Genomic DNA, 14759 nt, shown 5'->3' with positions numbered 1-14759 from the left:
CACATTATTCAAACATTATAACCTTCTATGGGTCACAGTGGACCTTTGACTATTAAAATTAAAAAGACTAAAATAACATATATATATCATACTAATTTATAATAGAATACATTTATATTAACATTTCACCAAATTATTAGTATATATCCATGTATTGATATTAAACCAAATTACCAAATCCAAAATAGAATACATTTATGTATTGATATTAAACCAAATTACAAATTAATATATGTTAACATTTAATCAAATTACAAGTATGTATTCACATTACACCAAAATACATATATAATATGCATCACTAATTGTGTGAATCAAACAACCATCATATAACTACTCTAAACTAATGTCAAACATCTTAGCAAACTCAACCAAACATGCATCCCACAAATAAATATCACAATTAAACAACCAACTGTATTCACGCATAAAAGCTTTTCCATAACTGCTCACAGAAGGATGTTTTGCACAACTTTTATGCAAGCCATGGAATTGTATATGCTTTGATCTCCTTCCCCTAACCAAGTGGCTTCGAACCTTGTAACAGGTTTGTTTCAGATTCCAACTTCTTCTTGTATTAATGTAAGCATTATTCAACATTATCAGAGCTTCTTGCTTCTTTTCACTGCCTTCGGCCATCAACAGCATTCCCAGAACAAAGATCGCATCCAGTTGTCCCTTATCGCCTGCATCTTGAAGCAACTCTTTTCCTGCTTCATCTTCTCCTAACAAAAAATACTTTGCCTGAAATACATTAAGTAATCATACAATTTTAATATAAACAAATACAAATATAGAAAACAAATTACACGTGTAATTATCAGGATGCATAAAAAAAGAGTACCATTCCATCGTTGAAGAGTATGTGTGGGTTGTTCAACTTTCTGCATCTGCGGATTACTTCATCCATATCAACACTAAATAGACGAACCCTTAATCGATTTGTGTCCATCGTTTGATATATTACGTCTGATGTTGCAGAAACTCTAAAGAGTTTGCAACTATAATTTACAAATCAACAAAACTCATCAATTAAACAATAAATTAACTACGTATACAAATATAATAGAAGTATTGTACACCATACTTACACTAACTGGCACTTAAAAGCATCGATTGGTGATTTTCCCCCAACCATAGTTACTATTTTTTCAATCATTTGTGATGGCAAAGCAGTGATCCTTGTTCCTTGTTGTCTTGTTCGCATTCTTTTTGATGAAGAACTCGCTGCCATGATGTTGAACTGCTTCGAGTGTAATCCAAATTATGTAAGAACAAGGATTTTAGGGTTTATTGATCAATGTTTCGAAAGTTTGATGTTTGGGAATGGATTGTAGTTGATCTATCGCCGATAAACTGAAACGACGGGATGAGACTGACTCCAAATTATGGCGCCTAAGTGTTTAGACTATGAATTGACCTAATTGCCCTTAAACGTACAAAGGTTAATACGTAAATGGTTAGGGTATTTTTGTCAATACCTAAGGGCATTTGTGTAAAAACAAATTATTCAAACATTAACTTTTTATGGGTCAAAGTGGAACTTTGACAATTTAAATGAAAAAGACGAAGTTAAATAAAAATATATTAAAGTAAGTACGATTTGAACCTGCGACTTCGGGAAACATGAAAGATGAGTCTTCCGGCTAAAGTAAAGTAACTTCCGTTTCTTAAAATTGACTAACCTTAATATTATGTTCATTAAAGTGGCAGCCCATATGTCATCCATGGGTGTTACCATGACACAATAAGCAACTACCGTGTTGACCAATGACTCGTATGTCATCCATTGGTGTTACCATGACACTATAATCAACTACCATGTTGACAAATGACCCGTATGTCATCCATGGGTATACCATGACACTATAAGCAACTACCATGTTAACCAATGACCCGTATGTCATCCATGGGCATACCATGACACTATAAGCAACTACCATGTTGACGAATGACCCGTATATCATCCATGGGTGTTACCATGAGACTATAAGCAACTACCATGTTGACCAATGACTCGTATGTCATCCATGGGTGTTACCATGACACTATAAACAACTACCATGTTGACCACTGACCCGTGTGTCATCCATGGGTGTTACCATGACACTATAAGCAACTACCATGTTGACCAATGACTCGTATGTCATCCATGGGTATACCATGACACTATAAGCAACTACCATGTTGACCAATGACCCGTATGTCATCCATGGGTGTTACCATGACACTATAAGCAAATACCATGTTGACCAAGGACCCTTATGTCATCCATGGGTGTTACTATGACACTATAAGCAAATACCATGTTGACCAATAACCCGTATGTCATCCATGGGTGTTACCATGACACTATAAGCAACTACCGTGTTGACCAATGACCCATATGTCATCCATGGATGTTACCATGACCCTATAAGCAACTACCATGTTGACCAGTGACCTGTATGTCATCCATGGGTATACCATGACACTATAAGCAACTACCATGTTGACCAATGACCCGTATGTCATCTATGGGTGTTACTATGACACTATAAGGAACAACCATGTTGACCAATGACCCGTATGTCATCCGTGGGTATACCATGACACTATAAGCAACTACCATGTTGACCAATGACTCGTATGTCATCCATGGGTGTTACCATGACACTATAAGCAACTACCATGTTGATCAATGACCCGTATGTCATCCAGGGGTATACCATGACACTATAAGCAACTACCATGTTAACTAATGACCCATATGTCATCCATGGGTATACCATGACACTATAAGCAACTACCATGTTGACCAATGACCCGTATGTCATCCATTGGTGTTACCATGACACTATAAGCAACTACCATGTTGAACAATGACCCATATGTCATCCATGGGTAAACCATGACACTATAAGCAACTACCATGTTGACCAATGACCCCTATGTCATCCATGGGTGTTACCATGACACTATAAGCAACTACCATGTTGACCAATGACCAGTATGTCATCCATGGGTATACCATTACATTATAAGCAACTACCATGTTGACCAATGACCCGTATGTCATCCATGGGTGTTACCATGACACTATAAGCAACTACCATGTTGACCAATGACCCGTATGTCATCAATGGGTATACCATGACACTATAAGCAACTACCATGTTGACTAATGACCCGTATATAATCCATGGGTATACCGTGACACTATAAGAAACTATCATGTTGACCAATGACCCATATGTCATCCATGGGTATACCATGACACTATGCGCAACTACCATGTTGACCAATGACCCGTATGTAATCCATGGGTGTTACCATGACACTATAAGCAACTACAATGTTGAGCAATGACCCATATGTCATCCATGGGTATACCATGACACTATAAGCAACTACCATGTTGACCAATGACCCGTATGTCATCCATGGGTGTTACCATGACACTATAAGCAACTACCATGTTGACCAATGACCTGTATGTCATCCATGGGTATACCATGACACTATAAGCAACTACCATGTTGACTAATGACCCGTATGTCATCCATGGGTATACCATGACACTATAAGCAACTACCATGTTGACCAATGACCCATATGTCATCCATGGGTATACCATGACACTATAAGCAACTATTATGTTGACCGATGACCCGTATGTCATCCATGGGTGTTACCATGACACTATAAGCAACTACCATGTTGACCAATGACACATATGTCATCCATGGGTATACCATGAGACTATAAGCAACTACCATGTTGACCAATGACCCGTATGTCATCCATGCATGGGTATACCCTGACACTATAAGCAACTACCATATTGACATGACCCATACGTCTTTTATATATAAATTTTGATTTAAACATAACAACATAAAGATGTATAGTTTATTATTGTTTAATTCTCGTTTATAATTTTAAATTAAACTTATGCTATGAACACCTCGTTAGTCTATGTTCTTTCTTGACGTTATATATATATATATATATATATATATATATATATATATATATATATATATATATATATATATATACCCTATCTATCAATCTGGAACTACTTTAATAAACTTGAATTACTAAATATTTAGCGATAATTAGCAGAGTTCGAATTTTTCGTTAGCGGAGCTTCAAAATATTTCACAATTCCTTTCCCTCCAACCTACATACGTTTAGGTTGCATATTAGGGTAAGTTTACTGACTTTGGCGATATAGGTTGTCACTCATCTAAAATTTATTTTTATTTAATTTATTATTGTCGTGATTATCGTTTCTTGTTCTCTGATCATCTTCATGTATATTATCATCTTAAATTACAACTAAATTGGTTTTGATTGTATTCAATAGTTTGCATGCGTAGTAATGCCTTCATCTATAATTTATTTTTATTGTTTGTTTGTTCTCTCTGCTCATCAGTAGTTTATCATCTTTAATACATTGGTATTGACTATAGTTTTTTGTTTATTTTTAAGCAAGAAAGACGTCGAACTTGAAAGAAAAATGTGCATCAGGTGTGAAGCCAACTAAGTTCATTGCACCATAGGTTTTGAACCGCAACAGGACTTCAACTGCAAAATTCATAAGCAGACAATTACAAGATGAATAAATCGACTTCCCAATATCAACTTGTAACACCGTAAATTTTCAAACAAAATTTTCATTCTAAAACCACATAATTCTCATAACACATTTCACAAAAACCCAAAGTGTCAAATTATCAAAAACAAAAATCCATAATTGTTTGAATAAAAATCCAGGATCCTTAAAAACATAACTCCATCTTGTGTGTACAATCAAGCCGGCGCCTTCCCGCGACCCTGAGAAGTACCTGAAACACATATCACATAACACGATAAGCACGAAGCTTAGTGAGTTCCCCAAAATACCACACACATCTCATTAGCCTCTCATGGCTATATCTCGAATAAGACCCTCCGGTCAATGTGTCTCAGTGGAACCCTCCGGTCCCACAACTCGGGTGGACCCTCCGGTCCTAACTCCGTAAAGCTCAGAATAATACACAACATAAATCACAAAGACATAATGCAGGATATCACAACACTCAATAATAGCATACAAGACCCTCCGGTCACACAAATTACCACTCAAGGTAAGTATAGTGAGAACACTCACCTCGTAAGTAAGCAAGTAAACCTCGTACCCCTCGAACGGTCTAATCCCCGCCTACATGTCATAATCATCTCTAATTAACACTTCTAACCACAACTCTAATTACATTAAGCTAACCTCCCTCTCTAACTCTCGGAATGGGTAAAAGACCATTTTACCCTTCCATGGTCTCCGTAATCAAAGCCTTCACCAACCCTAAAAGTCAACAGAAGTCAACACTCAAGTCAATAGTCCTTGTTGACCCAACTCGTCGAGTGCATCTATGTGACTCGTCGAGTCCCCTTGTTCCTCAGAAGTTTCACGAATGTTCATATTAACTCGTCAAGTTTTCTCATCAACTCGCCGAGTTTTCTCATCAACTCGCCGAGTTACACGTGTCCAGACTCGTCGGGGAAAACCCTAACCGACTCGTCGAGTCCGCTTACTGACTCGTCGAGTCCCTTCAGCCCCTTTACTAATTTAGACGATTTTGGGCAGAAACGGTGTCTCATACTCTGGATCTAGCCTTCCAATGCTCACTTATCACGTAAAGCTGCAAGCTTTACGTTCATGAATGGCATTTATGGCTCAAAATGCCAAAACATGCTCCTTAAGAGGTCGCTTGCGTGGAAACTTGTCCAAAGCTTGATAAAGCTTGGATCTTTGGGCTCATGGGACCTCAACATGTCCAGATCTGGAGTCTCAACTCCATGACAAGCTCATAACACTCTAAATCTCAAAGAACCATGGGGAAAAAGGTCCTAAACTCCCTAAAACGAGATCTAATTAATCAATGATCAAGATAGCGACTTTTTACCTTCAAACAGTAGCTAAGAATGAGTGAACACCAGATCCAGAAGCTCCTTCTCGTCCAAGGTCTCTTGCTCTTCAACTCTCCTCCAAGAGTGCACTAAAACCCACAAAATTAGCCTCTCTTTCCCTCACACAAGGTCACAGCTCGATTAGGGTTTCTCACAGTGTATTAGGGTGAAAAGCGTGGAAAAAGTGAGGGCTTAAGGTCCTTTAAATAGGACACAAACCCGGAAAATTAGGGTTTCCTCACACAGCTCCTACTTGTCGAGTCGGGGTCCTCCGACTCGTCGAGTAGACTCTAAAGTCACGCGGCCAATTACTCCTCTACTCGGCGAGTTGGGGCATCCAACTCGTCGAGTTGCCCTGCCAAAATGAATGAAATTGATTAAATAATATACCTGGGACTCGGGATGTTACAATTCTCCCCCACTAGAATCAGTTTTCGCCCTCGAAGTCTTTTCCCGAGAATAACTCTGGGCACTGCTCCCGCATCTCGGACTCTGGCTCCCAAGTCCACTCGGACCCCTTCCGATGTTGCCACTGAACTTGAACCAAAGGCACCTCTTTATTCCTCAAGACCTTCACCTTCCTATCCAAGATCGCTATCAGCCTCTCAATGTAGTTCAGGCTCGCATCCACCTGAATGTCCTCTAAAGGGACCACTGTCGTCTCATCGGCTACACACTTCCTCATCTGGGACGCATGGAAGGTGTTATGAATCTGACTCAACTCTGCAGGCAGCTCCAACCGATAAGCTACCTTACCCACTCGTGTGATCACTCTGAATAGACCGATGAATCTAGGGCCCAACTTACCCCGCTTCCTTAATCGAATCACCCCTTTCCATGGGGACACATTCAGGAGGACAAAATCTCCGACATGGAACTCTAACTCAGATCGTCGCCAGACTACGTAACTCTTCTGACGACTCTGGGTCGTCAGTAACCTCTGTCTGACTTGCTGAATCTGCTCATTCGTCTTGAGCACTATCTTAGTGTTCCTCATCACTCTCTACCCCACCTCTCCCCAACAAATGGGAGTTCGGCATCTCCTCCCATACAAAAGCTCGAAGGGAGGCATACCGATGCTGTAGCGGTGGCTGCTGTTGTATGAAAACTCAGCCAAGGGCAAATAAGTGTCCCAACTTCCACCGAAGTCCATGACACATGCACGTAGCATGTCCTCAAGCATCTGAATCGTCCGCTCACTCTACCCGTCTGTCTGTGGGTGATAGGTTGTACTGAAGTGCAGTCGGGTACCCAACTCCTCATGAAATTTCTTCCAGAACCTGGAAGTAAATCGTACATCCTGATCTGACACTATAGATGTTGGCACCCCATGTCGTGCCACCACCTCTCGAACGTAGATCTCGACCAATTTCTCAGCAGAAGAGCTCTCACTAATCGCCAGAAAGTGAGCACTCTTCGTCAAACAGTCTACAATCACCCATATCGCATCAACGCCTCACGCGGTCCTTGGTAACTTGGTGATAAAATCCATAGAAATCTGCTCCCACTTCCACTGGGGAATCTCTAAGGGTTGTAACTTGTCATGAGGACGTTGATGCTCCGCCTTGACCTGACAATAGGTCAAGCACCTCTCGACTACCCAAGCCACATCTCTTTTCATACAAGGCCACCAATAATCCCTTTTCAAGTCTAAATGCATCTTGGTGGCTCCCGGATGGATCGAGAATCTTGACCGATGGGCCACCTCCATCAAAATACGCCGAGCTCCACCCATATACGGCACACATATCCGCCCATGATAGGTCCTAAGCCCACGACTATCAGTCTCAAACTTAGAAATCTGCCCAATCACCCGCTCTCTCTTACGGTTCTCTGGTCTCACGGCCTCCACCTGGGCCTCTCAGATGGTATCTAAGACTGGAGTCATCATCGTCATCCTCATGCACACGTCTCGGATTGGAGCACTCACGGCTCGGCGACTCAGGGCGTTGCCTACCACATTAGCATTGCCAGGGTGATACAAGATCTCACATTCGTAGTCTTTCACTACATCCAACCATCTCCTCTATCTCATATTCAGGTTGGCTGATCCATAAGGTACTTCAGGCTCTTATGGTCCGTGTATATGGTACACCGAATACCGTACATATAGTGGCGCTAAATCTTGAGGGCGAACACCACCGCCCCCAACTCCAAATCGTAGGTGGGATACCTCGTCTCATTAGGCTTCAACTGCCTCGATGCATACGCTATCACATGTCCCCTCTGCATCAACACGACTCCCATCCCTGATATAGATGCATCACAGTAAACTACGAAGTCCTCCACTTCCTTGGGAAGGGCTAACACTGGAGCTTCGCACAATCTCTGGTGAAGAGTCTCGAACGAGGCCTGCTGCTCGGGTCCCCAGGTAAAAGCAACACCCTTCCTGGCCAATATGGTAAGAGGAACATCAATCTTGGAGAAATCTCTGATAAATCTCCTATAGTAGCCGGCCAAACCCAGAAAACTCCTGATCTCGGACGGGGATCTCGACACCTCCCATCGCATAATTGCCTTAATCTTGGCCGGGTCAAACAAAATCTCATTCTGATTAACGAGGTGCCCCAGGAACTGGACCTCGCGTAACCAGAAATCACACTTGGAGAATTTGGCGTAAAGCCTCTCCATCCTCAATACTCCAAGAATCTCCCGAAGATGCTCCTCGTGCTGCTCTCTGGACCTCGAGTATACCATAATATCGTCGATGAACACGATCACCGACCGATCCAACATGGGCCTACACACCCGGTTCATGAGATCCATGAACGTTGTCGGTGCGTTGGTGAGCCCGAAAGGCATCACCACAAACTCGTAGTGCCCATATCGCGTCCTAAAGTTTGTCTTCTTTATATCCTCCTCGCAAACTCTCATATGATGATATCCAGATCTCAAGTCAATCTTGGAAAAACAATACGCCCCCTGCAACTGATCGAATAAATCGTCGATCCTCGGTAGTGGATAACGGTTCTTGACCGTCAACTTGTTCAACTCCCGATAATCAATACACATCCGGTGTGAACCATCTTTTTCTTGACAAAAAGGATCGGCGTTCCCTACGGTGAGCTACTCGGTCTAATAAAACCCTTCCCCAACAGCTCCTGAAGCTACGAGGATAACTCCTGCATCTCGGGCGGCGCAAGGCGATAAGGTGCCTTGGCAATAAGCGTCGCACCCGGAATCAAATCGATCCGGAACTCCACCTGCCTCTCGGGAGGCACACACGACAATTCCTCGGGAAAGACATCCGGGAACTCACACACTATCGGGACCTAGGAGATAGAAATCGGCCTCTCAGTGGCAACTCTCGTATCCGTCACATAAGCTAAAAAGCCCATACAACCCTGTTGTAGACTCTGTCTCGCCCTGGCAGCAGAGCAGAAAGCTGATCCAGATCTAGTACCCTCGCCATACACCATAAGCACTCCCCCACTAGGGTCTCGTATGGTCACCATCTGACGCTCACAGTCGATCACAACTCCAAACCGACTCAACCAATCCATGCCCACTATAACACAGACATCACCTATCCCTATCGGCACCAGATCTATCAGGAACTCAACACCAAAAATCTCTAGTACACATCCTCGGAATACATCAGTGGCAAAAACCGCACGCTCGTCAGCTATAGAAACCCTCAGAGGTCGACTCAATACCTCTCGCCTGATACTGATGTGACGACTAAAAGCTAAAGACATGAAGGATAGACTCATACCTGAGTCAAATAACACCAAAGCAGGTACAGAACTCACAAGGAAAGTACCTATATGCAACACAGTATAAGCATAGACAAATCTCAAAATAATAGGAATAAGAAAATACGTACCAGCCACGACATCAGGTGCTGTGCGGACCTCCTCCACTGTCAGCTGAAAAGCTCTCCCACGAGCTTTCGGTGTCTCGACCTTCGTTGGTCGACTATCAGTAGCTCGTAAATCAGCAGGAGCGAAACCCTGGGCCGATCCCTGAATGAGCTGACGGCACTCGGCCTTCCGATGGTCGGTCTGGTTGCAGTGAAAGCAAACTACAAACCCCTTGGGGCAATCCTTCGCCTGGTGCCCTTCTTTGCCATATTTGTAGCAAATCCCTGCCCGACATGATCCCTCGTGACTCTTGCCGCACTTGCCACAAGTGCGGCCCTTCTGGCCCCCAGCTCTCGTATCAGCGGGCTTTGCCCGCTTCGTCGCCGACTGCGACTGTATTGGTTTCCTGTCTCTACCCTGAGACTCTCCCTCCTCCCTAGCCTGTAACTCTAGCTCAATCTCCCTCCGCTTGGCATTAGTATGAAGCTCAGCCAATGTCCGGTATGACGAGTTCGCCTCGAACTCCCGTATATCCATCCTCAGTATGCTCAGGTATCGGCTCACACGTGCCTGCTCAGTAGACACGTGCTCAGGGCAAAACAACGCCCTCTCATGGAACATCCTCGTGATCTCGGTCACAGTTTATGTCTTCTGCTTAAGAGACAGAAACTCTTTGGCTAACAGTTCCCTCTCCACCTGGGGAACATACTCATCTTAGAACAACTGTGTAAACCTCTCCCATGTCACTACAGCATGATCTGCAGGAGTAAAGCTGGCTGTCACGAACTTCCACCAGTCCTTCGCTCCCAAGCGAAGCTGGTTCAGTGCAAACCGAACTCTCAGGTGCTCGGGGCATGAACACGTGTAAAAACACCCCTCAATGTCGGAGATCCATCTCATAGCAGCAATTGGGTCTTGATTCCCATCAAACTCTGGTGGTTTTATGTTGCTGAACTCCCGGAAAAACAATCAGTCGCCCCCCTGTGGCCTCGAAGCAGCTAGGGCTGCGGTGGCTGCGGCAGCAGCAGCCTCAATAACAGCAACATAACGCTCATCAAAGGTCTCAATCAACGTGGTCTTAATAGACCCGAACATCTCTGGTATGGCATCTCTGATAGCTGCGCCCACCTCAGCATGGATGATCCTGCGGATCTCCTCGTCACTGGTATCACTGGTGCCCTCGGGGTTGTGGCGTGTACCCACCATAATGTCTCTGAAACACAACACAAAAAAATCATCAGAGACTCATTCGAGCGTACTCACACTCGATTTCCCGCCCCTACATACTCCTTAGTATCCCAAGTATTCTTACTTGGGTTGCATACAGATCCGGTGCTTTCAGTAGTACGGGCCCAATACTACCTTCCACACCAATCAGTAGTCATCCCAAGTCCTCCTCCTAGGATCCTCATTCACAGTACTCTATCCCTCACGGATATCAAACTACTCTCTCGGTAGATTCCTCTATGCTCATATAGGTATCTCTCCTAGATCACTCAAACTCTCTCTAAAAGATTCCTGCTATGTTTCTCCTACTCAGTACACACAGAGCAAATAACAGATAAGATCCATCAATAACATATCCTAGGCTAAGGCATCATGAATTAGGCAACTCTAGCTCTAAATTCTGAAGTACCTAGCCTATCCTCTAGCATGCAGCTCTAATATCTCATAAATATCTCATAATACAAACAAGTAATGGTATTTTGGGAATCATCGTTCGAGCTCTGGCTGATTGTACACACTGCTCCATCTCCTTTTTCTCTTAAAAACTCTTTACTCGTTTTAGAAAAATCATTTCTCTTTGAAATTTTTTCTCAAATCCTCAGTTTGAGTTCAGACATGCCCGAAAGTACATCCGAATCCCTCAAACCAAGGCTCTGATACCAACTTGTAACACCGTAAATTTTCAAACAATTTTTTCATTCTAAAACCACATAATTCTCATAACACATTTCACAAAAACCCAAAGTGTCAAATTATCAAAAACAAAAATCCATAATTGTTTGAATAAAAATCCAGGATCCTTAAAAACATAACTCCATCTTGTGTGTACAATCAAGCCGGCGCCTTCCCGCGACCCTGAGAAGTACCTGAAACACATATCACATAACACGATAAGCACAAAGCTTAGTGAGTTCCCCAAAATACCACACACATCTCATTAGCCTCTCATGGCTATATCTCGAATAAGACCCTCCGGTCAATGTGTCTCAGTGGAACCCTCCGGTCCCACAACTCGGGTGGACCCTCCGGTCCTAACTCCGTAAAGCTCAGAATAATACACAACATAAATCACAAAGACATAATGCAGGATATCACAACACTCAATAATAGCATACAAGACCCTCCGGTCACACAAATTACCACTCAAGGTAAGTATAGTGAGAACACTCACCTCGTAAGTAAGCAAGTAAACCTCGTACCCCTCGAACGGTCTAATCCCCGCCTACATGTCATAATCATCTCTAATTAACACTTCTAACCACAACTCTAATTACATTAAGCTAACCTCTCTCTCTAACTCTCGGAATGGGTAAAAGACCATTTTACCCTTCCATGGTCTCCGTAATCAAAGCCTTCACCAACCCTAAAAGTCAACAGAAGTCAACACTCAAGTCAACAGTCCCTGTTGACCCAACTCGTCGAGTGCATCTATGTGACTCGTCGAGTCCCCTTGTTCCTCAAAAGTGTCGTGAATGTTCATATTAACTCATCAAGTTTTCTCATCAACTCGTCGAGTTACACGTGTCCAGACTCGTCGGGGAAAACCCTAACCGACTCGTCGAGTCCTCTTACTGACTCGTTGAGTCCCTTCAACCCCTTTACTCATTCAGACGATTTTGGGCAGAAATGGTGTCTCGTACTTTGGATCTAGCCTTCCAAGGCTCACTTATCACGTAAAGCTGCAAGCTTTACGTTCATGCATGGCATTTATGGCTCAAAATGCCAAAACAAGCTCCTTAAGAGGTCTCATGCATGGAAACTTGTCCAAAGCTTGATAAAGCTTGGATCTTTGGGCTAATGGGACCTCAACATGTCCAGATCTAGAGTATCAACTCCATGACAAGCTCAGAACACTCTAGATCTCAAAGAACCATGGGGAAAAAGGTCCTAAACTCCCTAAAACGAGATCTAATTAATCAATAAGCAAGATAGTGACTTTTTACCTTCAAACAGTAACTAAGAATGAGTGAACACCATATCCAAAAGCTCCTTCTCGTCCAAGGTTTGTTGCTCTTCAACTCTCCTCCAAGAGTGCACTAAAACCCACAAAATTAGCCTTTCTTTCCCTCACACAAGGTCACAGCTCGATTAGGGTTTCTCACAGTGTACTAGGGTGACAAGGGTGGCGAAAGTGAAGGCTTAAGGTCCTTTTAATAGGACACAAACCCGGAAAATTAGGGTTTCCTCACACAGCTCCTACTCGTCTAGTCGGGGTCCTCCGACTCGTCGAGTAGACTCTAAATTCACGCGGCCAATTACTCCTCTACTCGGCGAGTTAGGGCATCCAACTCGTCGAGTTGCCCTGCCAAAATGAATCAAATTGATTAAATAATATACCTGGGACTCGGGATGTTACACAACAACCACATCCAATGCACCTATAACATCTAGCACCAAAACCCCTAAACCTAAATCATTAACACCAACCATGTTTACCACTTCCTCGACATCACTTACAACATCCACACCATCCTCAGCAAATACATCCAAAAGTTCAGAAACTGGAACAATACAATCCTTAACACTTACATCAATAACCAAAACTTCAGCACCTACATCATCTAAACAATACATCTAAACTTCAGCACCCATTCTAAATAGATATAAATAATTATGAATTATAGTTGGATTTTGAGTTCATTATGGAATAAAGAGTAAGTCTTGTTGGAATGAGATCCAAGCAAAACATAATGACACAATCTACTACAAAATAAGAATACACTGCTTTAGAAGTTGAATTCAAATATGATTGGATGAATGGGATCATTAAAAAACTATGTTGATTTCTGCGAATCAAGGATCACATAGAAATCTTTGTGACTTCGAGAGTATACTTAATCAAGCTAAGAGACTCTATGTCACGAAAGAACACCAATCATATTCTCCAATATATTTAACTATACTTAGAGTAAAGTTAAGTATGGAGATGATAGTATTCACAGAATTCATACAAATTAAATTTTGTCAAATCCATTGATAAAGTCATTCTTTTGAGCTAAGTATGAATGGTCACACTTCAGCAATAAGACTTTATTATTCTATAAATGGGTTTTTGATTTGGATTTAGTATTTGTATATTGGAACATTGTAACAACAACTATTAGAAAATGTTATGATATATTGGGATATATTCATCACATTAATACTTGTTGTGTTCTATATTAACATGTTTAATCCATGAATAATGTTATTATTCTGAAAGTTCATAGTCGGTTATAATTGTGGGAGCAATTATGAAATAAGACTAATATGAATTGGATTGGTTGACTCTCACTAGATGAAAGTAGGCAAGTGGTTGTAACCAAGTTTCATAGATACTTGTCAGAGAACTAGTATTGAACTGACCCGCATCAAGATCATCTCATGGATCGCTATCATGAATGATACTTGATTAAAAGGTACTATCTTTGTATCCTTAACACCTGAGATACATATTAGGACTTAAGTGTAAGGAGTACTATGCTTTGATATGGTTAAATGTTGTTCCTTAACCGGGCAGTTATAAAATCCATTTTCAGGTATGGTGTGAACTATGCAAGAGGCTTAGGTAGTCAATATGGGATTTGTTCATCTTATGTGTTGAGAGTTAGACATCTAAGGCGCCTTACCAAAAGTTGACCAACTAATGAGATTGATCGCGATTTGTATCTCATGTTCAACATGATGTGTGTAGCAAAGAGATAACTGATAAACTTACCTTATACACCAATTATAGCTTTGAGCTTTTTGGGAATTGGGCGTTTATAGAATGGCATAAAGTCGTATGTTGTTGGGGGCAGTGAAATGTTGCTAGAC

At 42.1% G+C, this 14759-nt stretch overlaps 1 protein-coding gene across 1 annotated transcript; it reads right to left on the bottom strand.

Moving 5' to 3' along the window:
* Positions 1–333: 333 nt before the first annotated feature.
* LOC145113327 (F-box protein At2g35280-like) lies at positions 334–1234 on the bottom strand. Its single transcript, XM_079049430.1, has 3 exons — positions 1092–1234; positions 845–1001; positions 334–744 (listed from the first exon to the last, which is right to left on the bottom strand). The coding sequence occupies exons 1-3, from the start codon at positions 1232–1234 to the stop codon at positions 334–336; spliced, it is 711 nt and encodes a 236-aa protein (XP_078905556.1).
* Between the last annotated feature and the right edge of the window lie 13525 nt (positions 1235–14759).

The sequence above is a fragment of the Lactuca virosa genome, chromosome 5 (assembly GCF_052849685.1).
Source record: "Lactuca virosa cultivar CGN04683 chromosome 5, Lactuca_virosa_CGN04683_v6, whole genome shotgun sequence".
Classification (NCBI taxonomy): domain Eukaryota; kingdom Viridiplantae; phylum Streptophyta; class Magnoliopsida; order Asterales; family Asteraceae; genus Lactuca; species Lactuca virosa.
Note: the sequence above shows the minus strand (reverse complement) of the source record. Positions and strands in the feature narration are given on the sequence as shown.

Excerpts from the sequence above, each read along its gene's own strand:
- LOC145113327 (XM_079049430.1), bottom strand. The coding sequence starts at position 1,234 with ATGGCAGCGAGTTCTTCATCAAAAAGAATGCGAACAAGACAACAAGGA. Across the intron at positions 1,002-1,091 it reads GCTTTTAAGTGCCAGTTAGT|TTGCAAACTCTTTAGAGTTT; the intron begins GTAAGTATGGTG and ends TGTAAATTATAG. Across the intron at positions 745-844 it reads TACTCTTCAACGATGGAATG|GCAAAGTATTTTTTGTTAGG; the intron begins GTACTCTTTTTT and ends AATGTATTTCAG.